The following is a 14,284-nucleotide window of genomic DNA, read 5'->3' as shown; positions in this document are numbered from 1 at the left end:
CTAATCGTTTAAGTATCCTGTTTTCGCGTCTATAATCATTTCTACGTCTACTTATTTCCTCATTGCTAAGACCTGCGATGTTCAAAGTTCTCTTGTACGCTTAACAGTTAATAAAATATTAAGGGATTTAAGTTTAATATACTGATCCATTCAATTTTTGTTAAGAGTTTTCGTAAGTTTTCCTCTCTTCTCAGATTCTACGACAAAATAATGCTGAAAAAATGCTCCGTCAAGAAAATAGGGAAATTGTTGAATCGGAAAAGTGTGGAATTGCAAGTTATTTCATTTTCCAGATTACTCTTGAAGGATATGCAATTCAGAGCCTTTTCTTCAGCAATTTCTTTTCCAATATTTTCAACCTAAAACTCTGCAATCATGTACGTTCATAATTTTTCTCACTTTTTTCTTGAATCTTTGTTTTAAATACAACTGCTTGCTTCACAATCAATGCGCTGCTCAGGGTTGATGCACTATTTTATTTCAAACATGATTAGTTACATTTTTAATCAAAGAAAAAAATTATCAGCGAACCTGATGAAGCTCAAAAAATGAATTTTCAACAAAGCAGTCCCATATTGAACCAAAAAAAAAATGATATGCTTACCAAGAAGATTAATTTATTATGAAAAAATTTCAAATAAGTAGTTTAAATTTCTATCCTGAAAAAAAAAGAAAATTTTTCGATTAAAAACGAAATAAGTAAATGGTTTTTTAAAGAAGATTAATTTTAATCTGAAAAGACGAATTATCTTCAAACTGGTTGAATTATTAACATAAAATTATGATATTTTAACAAAGAAATTAATGTTCTACCAAGTAGTTAAATTTTCAAATGAATAGTTTAACTACAAAGTAGTTAAATTATCAGTCACAAGTATAAAGTTTCAATAAAAAAGTTTATTTGCTACCAAATATTTTTATTTTCTACCAATTTGATGCATTTTCGAGCCGAAAACACGAGTTCTAAGCAAAACGTGGGATAGTTGGTATTTCCAGAAAAAAAATTTTATTTAAAAAACATAAGCCAGTTAAATTCATAAAAAAAGATGAATCTTCACAAAACATAATTTATTTTAACAAGAGTTCAACATTCAACGAAATAGTTAAATTTTTAAACAAAAAGATGTATATTTTTAACCAAAAAGATGTATATGTTTAACAAAGCAAACGCAAATTTAACTAAAATGATGATTTTTCGACCAAACAATGAATTTTAAACCAAAGAGTTGAAATTTGGCCCAAAAGATAGATTAATTATCAAAAAGATTAATTTTAAACAAAATACATAAATATTAAATTAGAAAAGGTAAAGTGTCAATCAAAAGGTATAATGAATCATTTTTCAGTTAGAAAAAAAAGTTGTCAACCAAATAGAAGGATTTTCAACACAAAAATGACCAATATTAATGGAAGTGAATCGAATTTATCGAGAAAATTTCTTTTCTTAAATATTTTAATCTTTTTCGTTAAAAATTCATCTGTTTGTCTGAAAATTGGAGTATTTCTTTGTCAATTGATTTTGTATGTGTGTTGAAAATAATTTTTTAAAATAAAAATTTAACTATTCTATTTTTAATTAAAATTTTTATCTGTTGCAGTTGAAAATTAAGTATTTTGTTGAGAATAAATTTTTTTGGCAATTAATTTATCTTTCAGGTTGAAAATTCAACAATTTAGTTTCAAATTCAACTATCTAGTTTCCAATTCATTCCTTAGTAAAAAAATCATCACTTTAGTTAAATTTTCATTTCTCGCGTTGAATATTTTTATTTTATTGAAAAATAGTTCCGCTTTCGGTTGAAAATTAATTTTTTTAGCTCAGATTTTAGTTGAAAATTTATCTTTCTCAGTTGAAAATACAACTATATCGTTGAAAATGCATGTGATTTGTTGAAAATTCGTATTTTTTTGGTAGTAAATTGATCTTTTTGGTAAACAAATTCCTTTTGCAATTCCTTTTGCAAATAAACTTTTTTGTTGAAAATCCATACTGTTGGTTGATAATTCAACTACTTTAACTATTTTAACTATTTAGTTAAAGTTCAACTATTCATTTTAAAAATTAGCTGTAGAGAAACTCTTCTATAGCGGCGATTTTGGGGTTGACAGTGGGTGGGAAGTAACTCATTGTAGCCCGCTCCGCGTTTGTTTGTTGACGCCTGAGTGCTCGCCTGAGTGACAACTGCAGACCACGCACACCGAGCAACTCCTCTTACACCTACCTGCCGGGCGGCGTCAACTCTCGGAAGAGCTAGAGAAGGGAGGGCTATTAAAGGGTTTCACTGTACTTGGTAGAAAATTAACTTTTTCGTTAAAATATTATAATTTCAGGTGGAAAATTCAACCGGTTTGATGATAAATCGCCTTTTTGGTTTAAAATTTAACCCGTTTTGTTGAAAAAGTATATATTTTGCTGCACGCTCATTTACAAAAAATCATAAAAAAAGATTATGAAAATCTGTTAATGTCATCAATAATGAAGATAATTATCTTCATTATTGATTATTATTATTTTTTAACACACTCTAAGATTATAATCTTAAAGTGTGTTAAAAAATTACAAAAACTCTTAACAGAAATTGAATCAAGTAATACATTACGCCTTTATCAGCAAGGGTACACACACGGTTGCGGTTTGCTCCTTCCCAGGCGCATACAAATTATCACATTTTCAATTTAATAACAAAAAACTTTTTTCGAAAACCCCTTCTGTGAGGGACTGTCTTTAGCGCTATAGATTATGTCGTTAAAATATGACCATAAACAATTCATAATTGTAGGAGAAAAATTGTCATTTGTAATACACGGACTAAAAATTAAGCCTGAGGATTTTTCGAACAATGGTCTGCTTCTTGTTTTATAGCAATTATTTGAAAATTTGATGCATTATATGCGCCTGGGAAGTAGCAAACGGCTACCATAAGTGTATCCACGCTGAAACAAATTTGAGCGCTCGTTTCCGAATGAAACTAGAGTGTTATTTTGGCGAAGATACTTTAAACATCGTAAAAGCGCAGGATCGAGTTTTCGTAACTTATCCTCCCTTCTCAGATTCTACGTATTTTCGTTGTCTTGTTTGTATAATTTGAAAAAGGCGTCCTTCATTTGAAGAACAATTTTCTTGTTAAAAATTTTGTTCCAACTTTTGCCATGTTTTAATACATGTAATATGTTTGTTCATAATTGTTTGTTTGTCAAGTTAAATAAGTATGAGAATGTTTCAGCGATAATAATTAATAATTTTGGTTAAGTGAATACATAAGTCAAGTGGGTTTAATAAGATTGTGGTAATCGAAGAAGTTCTTTATGAAGGTGGTAGGTATAGAATTTCATTAAATTCTATACTTAACACTTTCATAAATGGACTTCTTTCCTAATCGCAATCTTATGTTATTCACTGAACTAAAAGTATGAATTACATTGGACTTCTTTTACTCACTCCTTTGATTTGACAGCTCGAAAAAGTTTTGCCGTTACCAAAAAAAAAAGAAACTCGCATAAGGGGATGAAGATAATTTATTTTTAAAATCTGTCGCTGTTCCACTTTTGTACCTCTTTGGCAGAAAAGACTAACAAGTGTCACTGTTGTCTGTAACAGTATACAAATAGGCCGTAATAAATCTTTTCGAATTACTGGTTCCTTTATGCCTCCCGCCAGGCTTAGAAGAAAGTATCCTTCCAAAAAACAAAATATAATATGAAAATAAATATAACAGTTTTGCTTCTTCATGTTCATATCGCTGATACAACTGAAACAATACATAATATTCAAATCTTTCTGTGATATTTTTTTAAATTTCTGTAATTTATATGTATTAAAAGAACTTGTACGGTGGCTGTGTTGTCTAATATTACTTCGTGAGCAATGAGCGCGGTAAGAGTTTTGAAAAATAGATAATTTAAAATTTGAAGGGCTGAAAATTGTTTAATTTTTAAAACAAAAATAAAATTATTGAAAAGTGAAATTACAAAAAAAAATGAATTTAAATGCAAAAGGGTTCAAATTTAACCATTTGACATTAAAAATCAAATTTAATATTTCAAAGTAAAAGCATCTGAAATTTTAGTAGGGTAATTTTATATTCAATTAAAAAAATTTCGATGTAACGTAAACATTTATTTAAAAAATTGTTGGAAAATTATTTTGAAAAAACGTTCGAAATAAAAAGTTCGATTAAATAGAAAATATTTTAAAATTTAGAAATGAACAATGTTTAAAATGTCAATTGGACTGTTAGAAATTCAAAAATTTCAATGTTAATTGAAAAGTTCAAATTTATAAGTAGGTTAACTTTTTTAATTTAATGCTTACCGTAATACTTTAGGATTCTAAAACCGAAACCACCTAAAAATGAAGAAATTATTCCATTTTTAAACAGAATTTTTTTAAATTGAGCTTTCAAGATCAAACTTGTCGAAAAATCTTTCAAATACAAAATTTTCCATTTAAAAGTACAAACTTTTAATTTTGACCGTTTCTGTAAAATAATTTGATTTTGAAGGTCTACAATATCTACATTGTGTACATTTTGAAAGCTTGTATTAAACAATTGCGCTAACGGCACAGTAGCTTAAATCCGCTCTTTATTTACACATATTTAAATTTCATTTGTACACGTATTGAATGTGACTTTACATGAAAATTTGTCATTTTTGTGTTGAAAATTCAACTATTTGGTAAAAAATTAATTTCTTTGGTGAAAACTAAACTCGTTTCTTGAAAATTTGTTTCTGTTCTTCTTAAAAATTTACTTATTTAACATAACACATAACTGTTATACTTTTGTTTACAAATTGCTCGTTTACTCTAAAAAATGCATATATTTTCATAAATAAGTTTATAAATGCATTCACGGTTATCACTTGATTTAAAAATTCACATATTTAACTGAAATTGCAATAATTCCACATTTTGTGGAAACTGGATATTTTTTTAGAGAAATTGATTCTTCGTTGTTGAAAATTCCTCTGTTTAGTAAAAAACATATATTTTTAACGGAAAACTGAATTATTATACCTATTGATTGACGATTTATCTTTTTCATTGAAAATTGATGTTCTTAGTTGTAAATATGGTTCTTTTTGGTAATTTAATTTATCTTTTGAGTTGAAAATTAAACTATTTGGGTTAATGAATAATGTAATTACTTTTTAATTAATAAATGGATCTTCTTGGTTACGAAATTCTTTTGCGTGGTATATATTCATCTTTTTATTTAAAAATTCAACTATTTGGTTGAATGTTGAACTCTTGTTAAAATAAATTCGGCTTTGTGAAGATTCGTCTTTTTGGCTTAAAAATAAATAAAATTTGTAGGAAATAAAAATGTTTGGAAGAAAGTAATCTTTATTGTTGAAAATTCACACGTTTGGTTGATAATTGTACTATTTTGGTAGAAAATTCAACGATTTAGTTAGAAATAAAACTATTTATGGAAAAATTTAACTACTTGGTTGAAAAAGTATATATTTTGGTGCACATTCGTATTTTTTAAAATGAAATTAATCTTCTTTACCAAAAATTTTACTATTCCATTATCAATTGAAAATTTATCTTTTTTTAGTATAGAAACTTGCACTAATTGTTTGAAAATTTGTCTTTTTGGTCATGAACCAACCGTCTTGGTTAACATAGCATCTTTTAGGTTAAATATTCAACTATTTAGTTGAATGTGGGACTGTTTTGTTGAAAATTCATGTTTTGAGCTTCATCCCTTCAGTTTATATTACTTAATCTCTTTGGTTAAAAATGTAACTATCTTGTTTGACTCATAATAGTACATCAATCCTTAGCAACAGCACATTCATTATTGAGGAAACAGCTGTATTTGAAACAAAGATTCAAGAACAAAAGAGAGAAAAATTCTAAATTTAAAGTTTTCGGTTGATAATTATGGCAAAGGAATCGCTGAAAAGTGTAATCTTGAAAATGAAATAACTTGCAATTCCAGATTTTTTCGATTCAAGAATACGCAGCATATTTTTTATATTTTTTGTCGTAGAATCTGAGAAGAGAGGATAAGTTACGAAAACTCACAACAGAAATTAAAACGGATTAACCGATTTTATTATTTTAACGTCTCCTCGTTAACTAATACGTCTAATGCAGACTATTGAAATTAAACTCCTTAATATTTTAATCATTTTTAATTTCTCTCAACCGGCTCTTATTTCTATCAATAGGAAGGTGGAGTGAGGCATGACAGGCACTCAATTAAATCCTGTGCTCGATCCTGGGTTTTTACAATGTTTAAAGTATTGTCGAAAAAATAACACTCTAGTTTCATTCGGAAATGAGCGCCCAGAATTTCTTTCATCATGGGCACACTCATGTTGCCGGTTGCTACTTTCCAGGCGCATAAAATGCATTAAATATTCAATTAATTGCAATAAAACAAGAAACAGAGCCTTTTTCGAAAAATCCCTCTTTGAGGGATTGTATTTACCCACTAAGATTATGTGTTTAAAATATGAGATCAAAAAATTTATAATTCTGGAAAAAGTCCTGTCATTTGTATATGCAGAGGCTAATTTTCAAGCATGAAGAAGCACCTTAAATTCACGAATCAGTGATAGTTTCGCACCTCCAAGAGCAACCGACCAGAAGCACAATTACTTCAACCGAATATTTTGGGTATAATCGTTGCAGCTTCCTTTCAATGTCGTGATAACTTTACTCCTGGTGGCGAAACCCGCGGGGTTTCACCAGGAGCGGGTTCCATTCTACAAAATTGCACCCGCTACCGCCAAACTCGTGGAAATCAGCTGTAACCACGTCTCACGATGGTAACGTAGATTGGTGAGGTCTGCGATGAACTCAATACGCCGAACAGGCAAAAGTCTCGTGACCAATGAGGACACGGAGCGACCTAAGGACAACCGCCTGACCACCGGTGCTTTTTCTAGTGCCAAGGTTTCACAGGTTAATAGTAGCCACAAAAGGATCTCTTGCGCCAACAAAATAATATGATACTTATAAAGAAAATGCACAAAGCGGTCATCCTCGGGTCGCTCCTTGTCTAGAGCGTGCACGAAATGTTACCGCGATTGCACCGGGAACGGGTGCAGTTTTCTAAAATGGCACCCGCTTCAGGTAAAATCCCGTGGCTGTCCATGTAAACATTTTATATAACTAATTTCACGGCCATGAGACGTGGCCATAAGTGACATTTACAGCAGCTCTATTGGGGTTGGTGTCGTTTTTAGATGGTAGCTGTTCCTAGCTTGACCCTGCGGAAGTTTTCGGCGACGTTAATTCTTTTGCCGACAGTGATCTTGTTTAATCTGTTTATCCGATATTTTCTGTCCCCGGTAAGAAGAGAAGAATTCCGAAAAATTCATAATATGAATTCCCAATAATGCGCGAATTTTCTTCCATCAAAAGTTCCATCAAAGAGTAGAAAAAAGCAGAATGTATTCTTCTTAATCGACTTAGAAAAATTTAACGAAGACGTAGTGAGAGGAATTAAAAAATGAAGAAATTCAAAAGAAAGAACAGATAGAAAGAGAATGATGTAACTTTAAAGACGCAAAACCAAGTCCTTTTGATCGATTAAGAAAAATTCAGTTGTAAATATAAAATAATTATGGCAATAGAAATAATTCGCAGTATTGTAAAAAGAATACTTTTATAATTCTGTTTAAAGGTAAATACATTTTTTTACCTTGCGCAACATTATGAAATGCATTTTTTATTATTCATTATATTATTGAATCTATAATTTTTTAAATAATATGAAATATTATAATTAAAATTAGTCTACCGTTATGGTAGACAAAAATTAAAATTTTCAAAATTATATTACACAAAAACGAATAGAAACTATAAATGTGCACATATTTTGTGGGCAGATTAGAAGGAATTGAAATAATAGAAAATAAAGCATGCAAGTATGTAATTAAAAATAACCGTGAGAGATGTGTCTATTGATCGGATTAAGCGGAATTAAAAGAATGGAAAATATGTTCGCCTGCATGGAATACAACACAAGTGTCAATAGTTAAGGAAATAGAAAATAACTGATTCTGGAGATGAACCTATTCTTTCGTTGGGCACATCTCCCGATTGAAAATTAGCAAATTCAAAAAAATTAAACAATGCTCACTCTTTCGTTTAAATCGGAAAATGTTAATTTTCCTCTATTCTTCTCTTTTTACTGGGTCATTTAATAAACATTCCGAAGTTTTTTTCCGAATTCCGTCACTATTTAACTAGCGCGTTTAATAATGATTTCGGATACATTTTTAGTTTCGTTTGGAAGATATACAACAGCAAAACAGGAATATTATAGGATTTTGGCAATTAACGAAGGAGATGCTCTCGAAATATCTTGCATCATTAAAGATCCGATCAAATTTTTATATCCAAGTAGCTCAGACCTAGGTCACCCACAGGTACTATAATATATATAGCTTGTGTGTGTTTGTGTGCGAGTGTTTATAACATGAAAAAGCCTTTCGTTTATTTTATTTTAGTATAATTTTTGCAGCTAATCACGTCAAACTTTACAATTTCACGAGAGGAATATGATTCCGGTGATATAAAACATGTTTTTCGACGTTCAAAAGCAATTCATGGTGATACTGGTTTTTACGGATGTTTAAATATTAAAGACGTGAGGAATCAGAAGTTTGTGAAACGCAGACCGTTCAACTTGACCTATGTTTATGTGCAGTGTAAGTATCATTATTAAAATTAGTCTTTAAATTGCCGTCACAGAGCAGAAAGTAACATTTTCTATAAGAGGCTAATACCAGGTTACATTTCAGTCAACTAAATTATTATCGAAAATAACTGTAGCAATCCTGTCAAAGGCGTGGAGCAATGCTACGCGTCATATATAACAAATTCAGAATACGAGCTCTATAATAATTCATTAATGGTTTTATAAGGTGGTTATGGTTTCAAATAAAAATGTTCTTATTGCTATTTAACAGATATACGTAAAATATAGTTCATGCAAATGCCAAATGACAACAAGGGTTCAGATTGCTATTTGTAATCTTGTAATGTTTTTAGTAGTCGTAGTGAATTTACTGAGTGCAACAAATGTTTTCAGAACACAGTTATTAAAATATTACAGAAATAAATTGTGACAGCGTTCCATAACATGAGCGTTACATGGCTATGGCACAGTTGCAAAACGCATGTGGAACAAGTGTTATAGAAATTCTGTGGCACTTTGGTTTCATGACATTTACATAGAATAACACAATTTCATCACTGTTACAGCAACTCTAGTTAGTAGCGTTAGCGGAAAATATAAGAAATTATGACAAAACTTGCAGCTTTTAGTCCCGGCGCATGCAATTTCCAGATAATTACAAATTCCAGCTAATATATACAGTTAATTGCAATTAAATTTGCTATCGGTGGGGTGATGGAAATAGAGGAAAAAATAGTATAGTTTATAAATGTAGTGCAACATTTTCTTCCAATAGCTACTATTACATAACAGTGTTATCTCAATATTTCATAATGTAGTGAAGCTCTTCTATAGCGCCGATTTTGGGGCTGACGGTAGGTGGGATCTAACTCATTATAGCCCGCTCTGCTTTTGTTTTTTCACGCCTGAATGCTCGTCAGAGTGACAACCGCAGACCCCGTGCACCCCCCGTAGCTCCTGATTCACCCACCTGCGGTGCTGCACCAATTCTCGAAAGGGCTATAGAGGGGAGGACTATTAAAGAGTTCCACTGTAGTTACAAAATTCACATTAAAGTAATAGCCCTCTAAGAGATCTGTTACACATCGTTTTTAACCCGGATACTTCAAGCGGTTGGTCCCTGTGGGCATCTGAACCACTGTCCTATCGATAATCCCAGGGTTTCCCTGGCTCTGTCCATCCTGTACGCGTATTTCAGAATAAAATTCCCTACTCGGCAAAGCACATAGTGCTAGCAAAGCACTCAGTGATCCCGGTGCATCGTCCAGGTCCCGTTTTTTACGACCATCTCTATGCCCCAAGAAGTTTGTTCCAGTACCGGTTTTGGCCCTATGTGTTCACTTGCTACGCTGCTTTCCGCCAGCCGGTCCACTTTTTCGTTTCCTTTAGTCCTTGTATAACCGGAAACCCATATGAGAGCCGCGTTCTTCTTTCCTGCAAGTTGGTATAATGTCCTTTTGCATTGCCAAAACAGCTCTAATGTTATGTCTGGTTTTTCACCTATAGTTGAAGTCGCTTAGCTGTTCGAGCACATTGTGATGTGCCTACTAGCAGCGTTTTCTTCTAATTCTGTCTTATCGCAGCGAAACAAGGTCAGGACATCTGCCTGAAAGACAATATTTTGTTTTTCCGTTTTTTCTTATTTCTAGAATTAGTGATGTGCCACCAAATCACGACCATACATTCGTGTTTGATCCTTAACCCAACTTCAAAAGCAAAGGCTCTTTTGCACATCCAAAATTTCATGAAAAACTTCCTAGATTAGGTCTCAAGACACTTTGTCCAGTCTAATTCGCTATCTATAGTTACTCCTGAGTATTTAATTTAATGAGAGATTATCAGCCTTTCGCCACGTAATGCAAGCGTGTAAACTTTCAACACTTTGTACTTTTTCGTAAAAAAGACAAGGCTGATCTTTCCCGGTTTGACTTAGAGCCCAAGCTGTCACGCTAGAGCTCTAAAATTCGCAGCATAGATCAATTCAGGCCCATCAACGTATCCCTGCGTACATATAATACCCTTTCTTATTTAGTTTACGATCAAGGACGTCCACTAAAATGCGCTGCAGGAGGGTTAGGAGGGCATTTTAATGCCACACTTTAAAGTTCTAGATAGATGACTTCTGAAAGGGTGTTGCTAAAGGCACTCTCTAGCATATAGTCAAATCAAGCGTCACAGGACAACGTTAGAAGAATGCTTTTCTCCTGGCAGTGCTAAATGACAGCTTTGATTTATCTAGGAGGTGAAGGCACCTCAGCATCTCCTGGAAAATAAGCCTAGGCGATGTACACCTTTGGTCTTTCTCTTCTTCTGCATCTGAGTTTCACCTTAAAAACGGTGAGGTACCTTCTAAATTCTTTTTGGACAAAAACAAATGCCTCTTTGCAACTCTGTCATACGTCTGATTAGAATCGCCTATGTGCATTTTCTGGTGTGCAAAATCTGCATCATGAAAAATCCCATCCCTGCCATTAATAGGCTAATTCGAGGCGTCTCCGGACTTTTTAATCCCCTCACAGAGCCCTGCTGGGTCACCTGGAAGGTCAACTTTCGCGTCTTTATATAGCGTCAGGAATACAGAGCCACGAGGTTCCTTATTAAACTTTCAGGGTGAATTAAAGTTGGTCCATTTCCAAAATTGGTCTCTCCTTGAGCCGTAACTCTGGTGTTCTCTCCACTAACCAGTCTAGTGATCATATGTTTGCAGCCTGCACTACGGTGGCCTCCAACCCATTCTGGATTTTCTGGAATGTGGTGGCGCACCCTCCCAAGGGGCGTGTCAATATCTTTAGCGATTGTCACTCTCAGCTAGTCCAGCTTCTTTGGAGTTAAGACTGGCTGTAGGATAACTTGACCCAACGACAACTTTCACCAGGTCCTTGTTAGCTATCTGCGCGAAGATAAGGCTATGCGTTTTGCAGAGCCCTCTATCGTTTTGTTCCCTATTCGAGGGAGATTCTTTGGAGTCCCTTCTCCTCTTCCCAGTAAGAATAGCATTTAGCTTATTTAATAACATTTGCTTCAGATAACGTTACCGCACTTAATATCCCTTGTGAGAATAGCCGTAGCTTCTGTTTGAAAGCCGTGCTGCACGGACTTACAATTTCTGAGTAACGTAGACGGCTTCTTCTCTACAGAGAGCCCAATCAATTGTTTTTTCACCGTGGAAACTCCCAGGACTACTTATGGAAATGAATAACTGCTACAAGTTCACGTGCTCCTTAGGAAGAGAACGTATATAATAGCGTTCTAGATTATTATAGAATAGTTACAGTTTCTTGTGATCACATATTGAGATGATAAATACTTGTACTAACCTGTTCTAGTAAATGTTAGTTTCTGTTCTATAACAGTTACAGAACTGCTCTTTACCCATGTATATTCCTTTATTTTGCATCATAAATTAATTTCAGTAAAAATTATGCTTTAGAACAAACAATTCAAAGAATAAAGTCTATTGTTTAAATGAGTTGATTAATTGCAGCCAAAAAACATGCATTTGTTGAAGAACTAGCTCTCAGCATTCATTACGGTGCCGAGGGATCAGATCTACATATAAATTGCAGACCAACTTCACCAGATTTGCATGTTGAACTTGATCATTATTATCGCGGCAATCGTACAGTAAGTCCTATCTAAATAACGTTTCCAAATGCAATACACGATATTTATTGTAGTGAATAGTTTTGAAAACATTTTTTTTGTAAATAACAAAACACATCCATGGGACCTATATTGAATAGTTTTCTAACAAGTTTCACTCATTTCTAATTTAATAATGAAAACTCTAACTTATATAAAAAAAATTGTTTACCTACTATAGGTGCTGACGTCTGATAAAAGTGTAACATTTAATCCAACGTATGGATTTGAATTAAAAAATGCTACGGCTTTAAGAAACGACGGTCTGTATGTTTGCAAAACAATTAACAAAGAAGGACGACCACAGGAACTCCAGCATTTGTATAAAATTAACAGTAAGTATTGATTTTGGTAAATTAAAGATTCATAAGAATTTTATACAAGATAAGAGTATCAAGTGGTTCAAAAAATATAATATATTGACGCGAAATATACAAAAAAGTTTTTTACGTCAGAAAGAACAAAAATCAACGAACCAAAAATTGGAAAAGAAGAAGCCGATCGTCATATTGTACGGGGACAGACCTTACGCCTGAAATGTTACATAATGGTCACAAATGTAACGAACTATGGCGTAAATTGGGAATCACCAATGGTTAATCAATAAGTTATATCTAATCCTACTTTTTTCTTTTAAATTAAATTAAAATATCTATCTTCATTTTTGGTAATTTTCAGAACAACCGATCTAGTCAAGTAGTCAGTTCTCTGCAAATGGACTCAAATAAACTTCTGATTCAAAGTCAAATAACAAAAACATATGTAGACGATTTTGACGAAGGGTATTATAGATGTTTGTTCATGAATTATGATACGAATATAACAAAATCTGACGAAACATACATAAAAATTTATGGTTAGTAGCTACGTTTCTTTAATGTGCATAAATATATTTTTGGTGATTCTAGTGGTTTAGTTATTATTTGACATTTTCTTGCGTATAGGGCATACACGCAATTTCCTCTTCTACTATAAACTGCTATAAATCTTTTTTTAAATAGTTAAATTTCGAAGATTTTTAAATTAAAATACTTATCCTGCACCTATTGATTAAAAAGGTTATGTGACATAATAAGTTACCAACAGCCGATCAGTATAGTTAATAAATTTGCAGATGTATCGTATGGAGATTTCAAATACCGCTATTGACTGTATACTCTATCGTACCCATATTTACTTGTTAACTTACCGACATTATAGACCGTTCACGAAAAATTAACTTTAATTTATATTTAATTTATTTGTCCTCAATTTAATTAAATAAACTTGTTTTGCAATTGTTCTCAGATCCAAGTTTTAAATACATGAATTTAACATTTGAACGAACAGATGAGACTTTTGTAAGATATCCAGGAGATCAAATACTTTGGTTTGTCGAATTTGATGCCTACCCAGAAGCTACAATTAAATGGTAAGATATCATATTATTAGTGCTTGATTTTACCATTTAACGGTCAAGGGGATAAATACGTCTCACCTGCTTTGAAAAATCAGAATTTCTATAAAATGGAACATATCAGCATCGTGAAGGTCTCATTTTCAAGAGACATCTAATCACACAATATTTAGCGAACTTAAGAGTTTCAACCCCTTAGTTTTACAACCGGTAAAAATGTTTAGATATTGTGAAAAAATCGCAATGATTTTAGACAACTTTTGAAAAATATTCATCATAAATATATGTTAAAAAAGTTCCAGATGAAAAACTATCCTGAACATTAATAATTCGCCAAAAAACCTTGGCAGTGGCAATATGCATAAAACTCGACTTATATTGATGTTAAGTTCATATATATTTTCGATATTAATGCGCCTAAAACCCGACTTTTTTAAATGTTTAGTAAATATATATTTAGAAAGGATATCAAAATTAATTATGCTTCAATTTGAAGTAAGCTAAAATATCTCACTTCACGAGTTATTCATAAGGGTTTAAATGATTCGTAAGTTCCTTAAAATTCTACTACGTGTTCCAA

The 14,284-nt window shown here is 32.3% G+C and overlaps 1 protein-coding gene across 1 annotated transcript in view; it reads left to right on the top strand.

Annotated features, from left to right (window-relative positions):
• Positions 1-14,284, top strand: part of LOC117172770 — a 54,145-nt gene that overhangs the window by 36,385 nt on the left and 3,476 nt on the right. The window contains exons 2-8 of the mRNA XM_033360978.1: positions 8,249-8,394; positions 8,490-8,676; positions 12,151-12,290; positions 12,490-12,643; positions 12,764-12,903; positions 12,987-13,164; positions 13,596-13,719. Coding sequence (XP_033216869.1) covers positions 8,249-8,394; positions 8,490-8,676; positions 12,151-12,290; positions 12,490-12,643; positions 12,764-12,903; positions 12,987-13,164; positions 13,596-13,719 — 1,069 coding nt within the window. The remainder of the gene's footprint in view (positions 1-8,248; positions 8,395-8,489; positions 8,677-12,150; positions 12,291-12,489; positions 12,644-12,763; positions 12,904-12,986; positions 13,165-13,595; positions 13,720-14,284) is intronic.

This window comes from Belonocnema kinseyi, chromosome 5, assembly GCF_010883055.1.
Source record: "Belonocnema kinseyi isolate 2016_QV_RU_SX_M_011 chromosome 5, B_treatae_v1, whole genome shotgun sequence".
Classification (NCBI taxonomy): domain Eukaryota; kingdom Metazoa; phylum Arthropoda; class Insecta; order Hymenoptera; family Cynipidae; genus Belonocnema; species Belonocnema kinseyi.
Note: the sequence above shows the minus strand (reverse complement) of the source record. Positions and strands in the feature narration are given on the sequence as shown.